A 14,537-nucleotide genomic window follows, 5' to 3' on the forward strand; every position below is an offset into this window, starting at 1 on the left:
TCATCCCTCATTCATTCATCATTTATTAACTGCCTTCTCTGTACAAGCCTGGGGAAGAAAACAGTGAGTGAGGTATAATCCTAGCCCTTAAGGATTTCACAGTGGCTAAACCATAATAGTCCCTAGAAAACTAGAAGCCTCTAGTAATTGGTTTCCAGTGCTTGGAAGCTGAAGAATTTGTTTTGTTTTCTATTGAGGCCTAATACCAGAGGCATTCTCTGTGAGTAAGAACAGTGACAATGGCTAAATAAAGCCAGCTTCAACTTTAACCTGGGGGGTTCCCGTCTGTTGGAAATGATAGTGTGATGACAGATGCTTCTTCCTGTTCAGACACACACATGCGGAGCACATGCTATGGTGGATACAAAAGAGGCCAGTGTGTCAAACCCTTGTTTGGTGCTGTTACCAAGTCTGAATGCTGTTGTGCCAGCACTGAGTATGCTTTCGGGGAACCTTGCCAACCATGTCCTTCACAGAATTCAGGTATGTTGTGTCATGGGGATGCCCTAGTACTGCCAGCCTTCTGCCCCCATCTTCAGTCTTTGTATTTATGGAAGTTACGGGGAAAGATTACATGATACTCTACAGGTACCTCACATACCTTGCAGGGGTCTTGAAAAGGGCTGGTCAGGCTTTGATCACACATTACCCACCAACTCAGCTATCATCTGGATTAGGCTGCACATTTATGCTTCCCGTCTGAATTTCTCCAGCTCGGTAATATTCATGTTCTTTAGGGTACATGCAACGTACCTTGTTTTCTAAAGTTGTTTCACAGTGTTACATTTTGCAGGAGCTATTACAAAAGCAGAATTTTACAGAGTGTAAAAATAAATAATTTTCAGATTACTTGACTGTTTCCAACTTTTTTCCAAAAGTCCATTTGTGAATTTTTTTCAAATCCTTCATGTTGACTTAGGTGTGCGTTCCCTAAATGATTTTATTCCACTCTAGGGAAAAAGTATTTTTCTCAATTCGAAGTGACACAGCTTAGTGAAAAGAAAACTGGTCAGTGAGTCAGAATTCTGCTCTCCAGCCACAGGCAGGCAAATTACTTAATTGGAGGGTTCAGGTTTTTTGGTGAATTTTTGTTTATTTAGGAAATTTTCTTACCTAATTTCAAAAGGATTTGAGATGGTTTACGTTAGTAAACAATTATAAAATTGAATAATATGGAAAAGGATTCCTTGGCCTTTTAATCTGAAAATGAATTGTCCTAGATAATCCAGAAGATCCTCTCCAGTTGTAAATTATTTCTATTTATAAGTCAAAAATAGTTTATTGAAATGAAAGCAATAGACTGTCAACATTTGAACGTAATTTTAAGGTACCTTGGCTGTTGGCATCTAATGTCCTAAAATAGAGTAAGTCCTAATATTGAAAACACATAGCTCTGACTGGTTGATTTACATGTGAGATACAGTTAGTTTATTTCTGGCCTAGATACTATCAATTAAAGATGAACTCACAATTTTTAAGCATTCGCCATTATGAGAATGTTATTATTTGAAATCAGACAGCAATTAAAATCTGTTATAAGAAGTTAGACAAAGTGAAGTGGAAGACTTTTAAAGTCTTTAAATTGGGGGAATGCCAGTTAAAGAAAGCAAGCTTTATTTCAGATGACTGCTTTGCCTGGTGAATAATATACAAATTATCATTAACTATATGATTACTAATCAATGAAATGCATGTTTGCAACAATACTTTGGTTATATAATATACAAATGTAATTCTATCTAAAAAGATACTTCCATGTAACTTGATAGTAGTGTTTTATTAATATTATTCATTTGTATGTTGCTTTAACTTTTCAAAGTAGTTTCCTTGCCTATTTTGAATTTACAAGGTAGATGAGTATCCTGAAACCTAGTACACAAGAATGGAGGTGATTTGTTCATGTCTTGAATGAACAGAATACCCAAAACTTAGAATCCAGGACCCTTGGTGCATACATTTCTCTGTTTTTACATTTTCCTCTGGACCAAGTACATCTTCAAAGAATTCTTGTGATACATGGGAAAGAGGTAGATTTATAATCAGATGACCCAAAGAGAGCAGATTTCTTTAAGCGTTAAAGCTTAAAGACAGTCACATTTGAAGCTTAGTTCCACTAGCTTCTGTTTTATATTTGAATGAATTTACACAAAAGTGGTCTGCTTGTGGAAATGGTTCCATTCAGTTTGGTTTCTCCACCTCTTTGATAAATGAAAATGCCAAATAATGAAGGATCAAAACGTAGGATGTCCCTTATTTCAGGAGAGAGGGGGAGTTTTAGAAGGTACTGAAAGTATCCGAAAAAAATGTGTTTAGACACTTTAATGAAACACTAACCATTTAAAGTGCAAAGCTCATCTCTGTGCTCTGGAAGTCAAATAAACTATATATGAAGATACATCTCCCTGACTGCTGAGCATTTACTCCTTGTAGCAATCAGTCAGAAAAGTGATGATTAGGAATTTCTCTTCTGCCCTTATTCTACTGTCTCTGGGGCACGACACTAAGTTAGCTCAGGAACACCTACCATGTATTAAGTGCTTGAGTTGTGCTGAGCACTTTACATGTTCTCTCAGTAAATCTATAGAACTACCCTGTGAGTTGGGTATCCTTTTCTACACTTTATAGAAGAGGAAACTAGAAGAGGGGAAAGGGCCTGTTCCCGAGACCCTCAGCAATAAGCATTGTCATCAGCGTTCAAACCCATGCTGATCTGAATTCACTACAGTACCAGCTCCTGCCCAAATGGAAAAGAATAACGACCACAATTTGCTTCCACTTAGGCCAAGCATCAACTAATATAGTGCTAATTATAAAACTGCTTTTAGCAAAACTGGCATGATGTTGTTTTTTCCCTGTTTCACTACTTACGCTATTTCACCAGTGCTTTAATTAATTGCTGAAGTGAGAAAATAAAGAGGATGTATTTCTTTTTGCCACCAGTCTCTGGCTTTCAAACACAGTGGCAGCCACCTTCCCATTGGTTCCCTTTTTGGCCCCTTTTAAGATGATTTTAAAAAGTAAGGGGTTTTACCGCTTTTCTCAAATTTATGTTTGCTGGAAGACAGAGGCTCTGAAGGGTTAACAGTCTTTTTTTTTTTTTTTTTTTTGGGATATGTGTAACTTCTTTGCATCCCCTATGATCAGGAATGCAATTTTCTGTCACATGGAATTATAGGTGTGTTTGCTTTAGCACCAAGGTGCAAGTGGCTTCTGTTAAAAAGGTCCATCCCTAATTTTTAATTCTCCTATTGCTTAAGCACAAAGGATCTGCATTTGACTATGAAACTCTAGTTGCCTGAATCCATAGGCAACTATGGGAAAATTAGTTTCTTTTCCTGGGATTAAGTGTGATTTCCTATTAGTTCTTATTTCCATCATTCACTCTTAGGTTCATCTAAATATTGTTGGAATTGTGTCTAAAACACTGTATGGATTTTAAGAAATAGAAATCTGATTCCATCACAAATTTGGGAACATATTCTCTATACTGCCGTTTCCTCAATAAGATCCAGTTTTAACGTTTTGCAATACTTACCCTATGGATTTAATATATAGAATGAGTCTGGCATCCTGATGAATATTAACTCTAAAAATACACATACATGCAGGTGTACACACCCTCGTATTCTTGTGAGGGAAGGCTAGAGAATTTGCAGAGAAATGAGAAAATGTTAAGAACTTGTTCTGAAAAAAAAGCTCGAACGAAGAAAAAAATGTATTCCCAAGATGGTGGGAGAGAGTTTTATTAACAGTTAAGAAACCACATTTTAACAGGCACGTTTCACTGTAAGTGTAAAGTGTTCCCTGGTGAACAAAATCAAGTCATAGGAAAAACACCTTTTCCTAAAGCGCTTTGCACGAGGAATTGCTGGAACTTGCGTATATCCTTACAAGTCGTTTTCCATGGTGATTGCGGAGCCTTTAAATGGGAGCCCTGGTGTGACTCCCCCTGGGGGGGATGCCTCCTTTTCTGTTACCACTTTATTTCAGTTCCACTCTCTTTGGAGGAAATGATGTGTGCAAAGCCAAGGGCAGGATCGACCTGTTCTGCAAACAAGGGAATCATTTACTATCTGTTAATTTATTGCAGCGGAGTATCAGGCACTCTGCAGCAGTGGGCCAGGAATAACGTCAGCAGGCAGCGGTAAGGACTTGTTTTGAAATTTACTACCTTAAGCATGTGCAGAGGCAGCCCTGGGCCTTCCTGTGGGTTTCCAGTTGGTCCCTTTACACCAGTCTGATCTGAACCCCTTCTCTGACTCTCACTGTGTGATCTACTTGGGACACTTGGAAGCCCCCAGTGGCAGAATAGAACAGTGGCTCAGTGGGTCCTAGGGTTGCTGGGTGTGGGTGTGGGACTTCATACTGAAGTATCGGGTCCTCTCCCAGGGTGGTCGATGTGAGCGAGATACAGTGGCTGTGGTAGCTCATTTATGAGAAGGGGCAGCCTGGCCCTCCTTTGGGTCTACTGCTGTCAAGCACAATTCAGGGTTACAAGTTCAGGTGAACCCCTGCACATTTTGAACATTTTCTTAACTAACAAGGGGTCAGTCATTAACAGATGGCAATAGGGATCCATCTTGTATTTCGTAGCAGGCAGTGATAGCAGTTAGCTGAAAGAAAATGAAATGTTTAAGTGTAGGAGTTAGAAACAGAGAAATACTGGTGCCATGAAAGAAATTAAAAGGGAGAATTGGAACAAGTGTAAACACAGATAAGAAAGAGGAAGAGATTACTTTATTAATATAAAACTAAATGATTTGATTCAAGAGAATTATGGCTGAATTGACTGTCAGTTCATTCTCTTGGTTGGTTTCATCAGTGTGTATGGATGACATAGGGTTGGGGTGGGGTAGATATTTGGAGGAGAAAAGAGAAGTAAGGAACTGTATAATGAAAGAATTAGTAGGGAATAAATAAATTCTGATAGGAATCTGGGAAAGAAAAAAGGTCAATCTTGATTTATAGAAAAGTCAGGGAACAAGACTTCAGAGTAGCCACTCACTGATGGTCACTTTGCATCACCCTTGACTATGAGGGCTCTCCTTGGTCTGGGAGCACCCAGAAGAAGGTGCTCATCCTCATCTGGCCAGAGCAGCAAAGGTGTTTCCAGAGCAGGTGATGATTATGCACATTTTGAACCAGTGATTAGGCTTGCTCCAGGCATTCCCAACACAGAGTAAAGAGGGCATTATGTATTGGTCATGGCAGAGTAAAGGATTTAAAGCAACTAAATAGCATTCATATTTTAATTTAATCATGAGGATATTATTGAGCCTACAAAAGTCTGAACCTTGAGAATGACACAATCACTTTGTTTTTAGGCTGTCTCGTGGCAATATAGAAGGTAGATTGAAGAGGGACAAGCTGATGGCAGGGAGACCACTTATAGGAACTTGGACTCTGTATTTGATCTACTTTCCCATCTCGGTGTTTGGACAAGAGAAAGTCCAAGGGTTCTCCTTTTGATTAAGGGTTGGTAACCTTGTAGTTCTAGCTCAGATGCCAGCTTCCTCTCAGGGACTGATGGAGGGAAGACTTGATTCAGAGTATCTTGCAGTAAGAAAAAAGGGATCAAGTTTCTTATCAAGAATAAGCTTTTTTTATTTTCACAAGGTCCTGATATCTTTACATTTATTGTAATTTTTTGACAGTCCGTTTGATATTTACTTTAGCATGTTAATGCTTATGAGCTTTTTTTTTGTGGTCCAGATATAAATGAATGTGCATTAGATCCTGATATTTGCCCAAATGGAATTTGTGAAAATCTCCGTGGGACCTACAAATGTATATGCAACTCAGGATATGAAGTGGATTCAACTGGGAAAAACTGTGTTGGTAAGAAGCTTCACTGTTTTCTAAGACGTTTCATGCATCATGCATTCTTTGTTGCTTGAGCAAACTGCTTGGGTACCTTAAGGACTTGACAGATGGATGCTCTATACTAGGGGTATCAGCATAGCTGCATCCTGACGGCTTGTATCTTTTGTTTAACCACATCAAGGGTGGACCATGGCAACCATCCCTCTCATACAGGGTACAGTTCTCTAACTGTGCAGGTTGAAGCTGAGTGCTACCCAACTGGATGCCTTTGTTGTTAAGGCTGCTACCAATTGTTGTTGTGGGCAAAGTAGACATAGCACTTATTATCAAAGAAGCAGAAATCTTACTTTAAGTATTTTTATCTGCTTTCCTTCTTAATGTGTGGCATTTGCACTCACATAAGAAGAACTAACAACAAATCAGAGCATCTTCTCTGCCCCCGTTCAAATCAGCTTTCCCTGCATATTTCAGGCTAAATAAGTACCTAAGAAAATGGAGGATTGAAGCAGATCAGGGGAGACACTGACTTACCACAACACCCTCTTATTTTGACTAGTGGGTTTCTTTTTGTCTCCCTAACTTTTATTGCTGGCCCAAACCTGGCCTTTCAGAAGGAAAAGTCTACATTTATGATATATACTGAATTTTGAGAAATGATTTCTTTCTCTCTCATACCCTTAATTTTAGGGCCCCTTTTTTTGGGAGAGTATAGTTGTTATTTGAGTACACGTAGTACTTTCAAACTAGACTCATCTCAAAAGTTTTACGATTTCATTTTTCTATAAGAGCCTCTCTACATTGGCAGACTTGAAAAATCATTGTTTATTTGGACATGCCAGAAAGACACAGAGATGTTTTAACTTTATCTTGAAATCACCCCATGCGAAGCAAACAGAGAATCTGGGACGCAGAAGGGATTCTTCTTTCAGAGTTCTAGTGTCTATTCCAAAGGCGGTCCCATTATCATCAGAAGGATGTTCATGTTTCAGGACTTCCCTGGTGGCTCAGTGGTAAAGAATTCTCCTGCAGTGCAGGAGACATGGGTTCAATCCCTGGATCGGGAAGACCCCCTGGAAGAGGAAATGACAACCCACTCCAGGATTCTTGCCTAAAAAATTCCATAGACAGAGGAGCCTGGCGAGCTACAATCCATGGGGTCACAAGCAGTTGGACTTGACTGAGCATGCATGTTCATATTTCAGGTTGTGTTCAGAAGTATGAAGTTAGAAATCAAAGATCCACTCCAGCCACTTTCCAGAAAATTCCAGGGATTGGCTCTTTTATTTCTTAATCCTCAGGTCCTTAAAGTTCCATATTCTTCTGACATCATCAGTTGAGAATTGCAATATTGACCCTTTGGGGAAGTGTTAGCATTTGTTATACAATTTTGACAGAATTCTCAGCATGCTGTTTGCCCGGACAATAACATCACTTTCTGCTTGATTTTCCCATATTTTAAGTACTTTATAAACACAGCCCTCTACATCTGTGAGTTTTGTATTTGCATATCTAACCAACCTCAGATCAAAGATACTTGAAAAAAAATTCCCGAAAGTTCCCAAAAGCAAAACTTGAATTTTCCATATACCAGCAACTATTTACATAGCATGTATGTTGTATTCGGTATTATAAGTAATCTAGAGATGGTTTAAAGTACAGAGGAGGATGTGCATAGGTTATACGCCAGTACTATACCATTTTATATAAGGGACTTGAACATCCACACATTTTGGTAACCTGGATGGCAGGGATGGGGTTCCTGGAACCAATCCCCTGCAGATACCAAGGGATCACTGTAAGTTGCTGATTGAAGTCTGTTTACTGATGTGAACTCATGCAGCTCTCTAGTACCGAATTTGTGTATATTTCATGTAAGGACCACTAGCTTGTCAGATGATAATCTAAGCAGAATCACTCGGTGTGTAAAAAGTTCCTTGTGAATATGTGGCCTGCTTTGTGGGCTGTATGATGTAGTTTAGCTCAGTGTGGTATAGCAGACTGTTTAAGTTCCACACTTCCTCAATTATCTAAGTAATACATAGCAGAAGTTTGATTTTGTATCACACAGGCCTATTACTCAGCTCTCTGAATCTCTAGTTTGCATTCTTCATGGCAATTATAAAGTCTACAGCTTGCTTCATACTTTATAAACATAACTGGAGACCACTTAAATTATTCTGAAGAAGAAACACCCATCCTGGAACTCATACTTATTAAAGATGGACCATACTTTCTAAATATTTAGTCAATTCTTTAAAACAGTGGGATTAGTCCTTTTAACTTTGGCACAATGAAGCAATTATATATTGGGTTGGCCAAAAAGTTCATTCGGGTTTTCCTGTACCATCTTATGGCAAAGAAATAGAAAAACACCAAACAAACATTTTGTCCAACCCAATAAATAATGATTTTCAGCAAATCTAAGTTATTTTTCCTGCCAAAGAAGTGAATCAAATGGTCTGGTGATTTTAGACTTTGTAGATACCTAGTAAAAATAATCAGATCAGTCACCTATTTTTTAAAACTAGGTAATTTTGGCAAAAACCAATGGTATAGGAGTTTTGCTCCTTCCTTGAATCAATCATATCATTATGACCTTAAAAACGTAACTTAAAAAAAGCAAAGAAATTGCATGCGAAGGATAAGATCTTTTAAAAGTTTATGTTTTCTTTATTTTCCAGATATTAATGAATGTGTATTGAATAGTCTGCTTTGTGACAATGGACAATGTAGAAATACTCCTGGAAGTTTTGTCTGTACCTGCCCCAAGGGATTTATATACAAACCTGAACTGAAAACCTGTGAAGGTAGGACTCGTTTTTGTTCTTATACCATGGACTTTGTTGCCTTTTGGAGATCCACTGGAAAAGCACAAAGATAAATTAAAGCCACTTCTTATTTTAGACAGTTGTGTCGCGTAGTTGAAGTTCTGTGATCCTGAATGACACTTGTATACACTTTATAAGCTGCTGATAATACTTATCTGCAATTGGCCTTTCAATCACCATTTATTTCACATTCAAATGCTATTTAAGAGTATCCATTTTGTATTTTCCTGCATTTGGTATTTTATTTACCAACATTTAATAGATTAAGAAAATATTAGATATATGCTATTTGAGTAAATAATTCAGAAATCACGCTTACATTTGCTCCAGATTTTCTGAATTAAAAAGATTCAGCCATGTGCTGAACATAGAGATGTGCTCAGTTATTATTTTTGGCATTCCATCTAGTCTAGGGAAAAAAATCTATCTAGACCAGCTTTATTATCTAATGAAGAATATGTGGTAGCAGTTGAGACCAAAGTTTAAAGATTCATTCGTGCCCAAGACTAGTTTTTAGCAGTAATGTAGACCTATTTTTGTTTCAGACATCGATGAATGTGAATCAAGTCCTTGCATTAATGGAGTCTGCAAGAACAGTCCGGGCTCTTTCATTTGTGAATGTTCTTCTGAAAGTACTTTGGATCCAACAAAAACCATCTGCATAGGTATTTATCTTTCCAAGAATGATTTTCCTGTTTTATCAGTGCTGCTGTATTTAATGTCCACTTTTATTGCAGAAGGGTTTCAGTATGGAAAAACAAAATTTTAAACTATCATTATCCCAATGTACATGTTTGAATTTTTGAGATAGATTCTGTTAATTGTCTATTAAATATCATCACCCCCTGCCCCTACAGAAACCATTAAGGGCACTTGTTGGCAGACTGTCATCGATGGGCGGTGTGAGATCAACATCAATGGAGCCACATTGAAGTCCCAGTGCTGTTCATCCCTTGGTGCTGCCTGGGGGAGCCCATGCACCCCATGCCAAGTCGGTAAGAGAAGGGGGTGCCGTGGCTCCTCTGCTCACTGGGAATTTTACTTGGACCTTTGTTCATTTAAGTTCACGTGGGAATTATAGAAGATTTTGTTCTGATGACCTCAAGGAAACATGTAGCTGTGTAGGAAATTAAGTGTCAAGGGCAATGATTGTATGTGATTTGGTTAATTCATTCTTTTCTGTCACCACACTGTAATGTAAGTTATCTGGTGTGGCTTTCCCAGATCAGCAATTCTTATTGGCTATCTTAGGAACTTCATGATTAAGGGTCCTGAGTTTTTTACAGGCACAGGTTTTCTTCCCCCAAAAATATTGATATAAAGGAACCAGAGTTCACGACTAAAGTTATTGCAAAACTGAGGTTTGAGAGCCTTGCTAATGATTCTGTTGATTCAGTGTTTGGATATATAAATGTGTGAACTGATAATAGTGTGACTGCTGCAGGGCTTGAGACCTGCCCGTTCTAGACTTTGTTTTCCACATTTATGTTACAGTAATGCTATAGTATGATTCATGTTTTAGGGGTCACAGCAAGACAGAAATCAAATCAGTTTGCTTCTTAGGCATCACCATAGTGAGATCTTTAGGGTATCTTTGAGCCTTTCAGAATCTCACAGATGGACTGAGCTTTATTCAAGGAGACATTTCATTCTTCTCCCTCACCTATACAATCTCAGTGACACTTCGTTGCCTCAGAATTATTCATAGCAATAAAATCAATTCCATGTTAAAGGGCCTCTGTCATGTTTCTAATATTGTGTCATAAAGTCTGGATATTGTTATCTCAGATTTGTTTTTTTGCTTTTTGTTTGTTTTTTTGATACAGATCCCATATGTGGGAAAGGCTATTCAAGAATTAAAGGAACACAGTGTGAAGGTATTTATGATTATTTATAAATCATAAATTTCTGCATGCATGAAGAAGAATGCTTGTATTAACTTGGACTGCATAAAGCTGTCATGTAACTTCCCAGTGAGAAATATGTAGCAGGGGAAAAAAAATAATGAGAACTGCCGAACCTGTAACAGACATGAATTTCACAAGTGTGTGCTCTTGCCAGCGTCAGAGCTCTATGGCCAAAGGGCAGAGCGTCTTGAAAATGATTTAGGCTGACCGTAGTTTTGAGTGACTACAATTTCAAAGTGTTATCTATGGGGAAGAAAAAAAAAAAGGAAGTTTGTGATAAGGCTGCAAATCTTGCATTTCTCTTGATTTTCTCCTGGATCCTTTTGTTGTTGTTTGTTTCATGGTTATGTATGATGAGAAAGACACACCTCTATTGCCTCATTTTTGAGAGTCTACATGGATTCTTTCTACTTTCCTGTGATTTTTCTTTTCTCATGGAGTCCCGGGTAGACAGACATAGGTCAGGGTGACTAACACAACCTGACATGACACAGCAGCTGAAAAATTTTAAAAACAGCAATTAGTCCCATATGTGGAATGAAATGAACTTTTTTTCCCTGCTAAAATAAAGAGGAACACTACAACCCCCACCCAAGAGCTTGCTTTCCAAATGATGACTGAATCCTTTGGCCTCTCTCTGGTCCAGACCCACTGTTAATAACTTATCTGACCTCAGCAGCATATTTTGGTATACAAGTGGACCCAGAGCAAAACAGCCCCAAAAAGGTACATTTCCCCCTCCCCATTTATTTCTCTTATACGGAAAGATTTAGAATTTTTTTTTTTCAACATCCCTGGCTTGGAAAGTTATTTCTTCTAAATAGAGACACAGTGTGTGTGAGTTTCTTGACTAATGCTACCCCTTTTTGGCATTAGCAAGTAAGTAAGTGCCTTTCTTTGGGTTAACTTGATGGTGAGTATTTTTCCAAAAACAGTGCAGAGAACACAATGCTCTCCCTTCAGCAAACTGGGAAGGGCTAATATGTTTGAGACAGATGCAGTGAATGATGAACGAATGACCGTGAGCATCTTCCAGCTCTCTCCAACCCAAGCTGGAACCACCAAGGCTTTGACAGGATAGCTCGAGACCATTTCTGAGTTAGAACTAGAAAGTTACACACTTTCTTGGGACATCTCAGCACCTCTCAAAGGAGACTCTTTTGATTGGCTGCACATATTCCCCAGTGGTGGATTTTTTCTGTGCTTATCTTCAAGCTATTTCTTCTTTGCTAATTTGAAAGATCAGACTTCTGTTTCTTTTCTTAATTCCAGCCATCTGGTCTAGTAAAGCTAATTAAATGGCTTCTGGGAGCCTTAGCGCTTCCCTGATAGCTTAGATGGTAAAGAATCTGCCTGCAATGCAGGAGACCTGGGTTCAGTGCCTGGGTTGGGAAGATCCCCTGGAGAAGGGAATGGCTACCCAGTTCAGTATTCTTTCCTGGGAAATCCCATGGACAAGGGAACCCAGCAGGCTATAGCCATGGGATCACAAAAAATCAGACGTGACTGGATGACTAACACTTTCACTTTCTTTCACTTGGGAGCCTTACCTGAGATGTCCATAGTACCCAAACTTGTCTCTAAGAACTCCCACAAACTCCCTGTTTTTACAACTCAAAAATTACTCCCTGGGACTGATAGAGAAGCAATAATATCTTTGTTAATGGGTGAGCTCTGTCTGGTGGCTTTTTAAACATCCTAGAAATTCTACATGAATTATTTAGAAGCAAACTAGTTTTCTACTTACTAAGTTCAAAATGGCCTTTTCAGTTGTGGGAATATGACTCCCTGAATGGAATAAAGTAGAATTGTGCTATGCAGATGTATTAACTTCGTGCTTTCTTTTTTTCTTCATAGATATAGATGAATGTGAAGTGTTCCCAGGAGTCTGCAAGAATGGCTTGTGTGTTAACTCCAAGGGATCATTTAAATGTCAGTGTCCCAGTGGGATGACTTTGGATGCCACAGGGAGGATTTGCCTAGGTAAATACTGAGCTCATTACTTTTCTAATGAACATTTCTTAACAATTATTCAGAACTCAGAAGATAGACCTGAATATTCAGTTTCAAGTACAGACACACACACATCCCAAATTCAGCATTTCTATTAGCATTCATAGTGGTTTCCTTGACAAATAGCCTTCCTGACTCAGCTCTTTATTCCTTATAAATAGTAGGGAACCTGACAGTTCTTTAATGATATGTGATTATTCATTAAACTGCTACCATCACAATTATTATTCTAGAGCTCTTAAATCTGTCCTCCATATGCCATGGATGTAGAATTCTAGGTGATCAGTAAGGAGAACATTTTTGCTTAATCAGAAACTGTAGCCTTAGCCTGCTAGGCAAGCCTGCCATTAGCCAGAAAGACAGGTCTTTTCAGGAAACTCCTGTGGGTTTCAGCAGTAAAGACTGTAACAGCCTGAGTAGTGAACCTGAGGGAACGAGGCCTGTTGTCACCATCAGCCATGGTGTGACTCTCCATGACAACTGCTAGAACCCAAGTGACAATGATGTGGAAGAGATTGGACACAAAACTTTGATTTTTAGAAACCTGACCTGTGGACTCTTTGGTGGTAGTTTTGAGATCCTGCAGTCATCATGTGGAGTCTTGGGCTTTTTCTGGTGTTACTGTTATGGCTTCTGACTCCCAGGAATAAAATCCTTTGGATAACTGGTTTTGGAGTGCATGACTCTGGAAATGATGCTCAGCCACATTGTGTATCTGAAACTGTGTGATCCTGAAGAGCATCTTTAGTGAAAGACCACTGTAGGTGGTTGAAAGAGTGGCATGCATTTAAAAGATACAGCTCCTTTATGAATTAGGATTAATCACCCTTTAAATGTGAAACTTTATGGTTTACAATGTAAGCAATGCAGAATATAAAAGCTGGAATTTATAACTATGGATGTCAGTTAATCCCATTTTGAGCCTTTGCATCTTTGTTTAGGAGGATTCGGCAATTAATGAGAACCTTTTTCCAGGTTCTTAAGTTGAAAGATGCTTCAGTGTTTAGACTAGGATTCATTTTGAAATTAACCATCTTAATAGACACAACCGAAATATGGAATTTCACAGAAGGCTTCCATAGCTTTCTAGCATTAAAGGAAGCCCACATTCCCACATGTACACAGAAGAATGTGCACATAAGCACATGCTGAGGTGAAGGAAATACTTGAGGAGTCAGTGGCTCTTCTTTGCTGTTTTCCCTCTCTAATCTCAAGGAAGGCAGTCCTCATTTCAGAGTTCACCATTCTACCTCTCCAAAAATGAAGTGGATCTGAGGAAAGGGTGCTGGAGCCAGCTGAGATGTTTTCCAACAATAAAGACTGCAGTTGGCTTTCAGCTAGAGTGATGTCAAGACATCATAGAGTACATGCATTGGTAATTAGCCTGGTTGGATAATGAGGAATACGTTTCCCAAAAGAGCATTGCAGGATTTCTCCGAATACTGCTGCTTCTGGGGAATTATCAGAAAATGCCTAGCATTGAAAGGATTCTTGCCACAAGAGGAGATGCAAAGAAATATGAGCTGCCAGCAAGCCTTTAGGAAGCAGGAAAACCCACCACAAAGCCTTTGAGGAAAAAAAAAAAAAAGAGTTTCAGTCAATAAGATTATAGTAAATTACTGTGTGTGTCCCACTTGGCCTAACACAGGCTGGCAGTCTGAGGCAGTGGAAACAGAGTAGCTCTCTCCTCAGCCCATCTCTGTTTGCTCCCTCGGCAGATATCCGCCTGGAAACCTGCTTCCTGAGGTACGAGGACGAGGAGTGCACCCTGCCCGTGGCTGGGCGCCACCGCATGGACGCCTGCTGCTGCTCAGTCGGGGCAGCCTGGGGCACCGAGGAGTGTGAGGAGTGTCCCGTGAGAAACACACCTGAGTACGAGGAGCTCTGTCCCAGAGGACCCGGATTCGCCACAAAAGAAATTACAAATGGCAAACGTTTTTTCAAAGGTACAGTGGTGTCAGTGGTT

The 14,537-nt window shown here is 39.2% G+C and overlaps 1 protein-coding gene across 2 annotated transcripts in view; it reads left to right on the forward strand.

Annotated features, from left to right (window-relative positions):
* Window positions 1-14,537, forward strand: part of FBN1 (fibrillin 1) — a 264,472-nt gene that overhangs the window by 156,434 nt on the left and 93,501 nt on the right. For both annotated transcript variants that reach the window (XM_070797597.1, XM_070797598.1), the window contains exons 17-25: window positions 331-483; window positions 4,091-4,144; window positions 5,713-5,838; window positions 8,505-8,630; window positions 9,197-9,316; window positions 9,509-9,646; window positions 10,478-10,528; window positions 12,416-12,541; window positions 14,290-14,517. In XM_070797597.1, coding sequence (XP_070653698.1) covers window positions 331-483; window positions 4,091-4,144; window positions 5,713-5,838; window positions 8,505-8,630; window positions 9,197-9,316; window positions 9,509-9,646; window positions 10,478-10,528; window positions 12,416-12,541; window positions 14,290-14,517 — 1,122 coding nt within the window. The remainder of the gene's footprint in view (window positions 1-330; window positions 484-4,090; window positions 4,145-5,712; window positions 5,839-8,504; window positions 8,631-9,196; window positions 9,317-9,508; window positions 9,647-10,477; window positions 10,529-12,415; window positions 12,542-14,289; window positions 14,518-14,537) is intronic.

This window comes from Bos indicus, chromosome 10 (genome assembly GCF_029378745.1).
Source record: "Bos indicus isolate NIAB-ARS_2022 breed Sahiwal x Tharparkar chromosome 10, NIAB-ARS_B.indTharparkar_mat_pri_1.0, whole genome shotgun sequence".
Taxonomy (NCBI): domain Eukaryota; kingdom Metazoa; phylum Chordata; class Mammalia; order Artiodactyla; family Bovidae; genus Bos; species Bos indicus.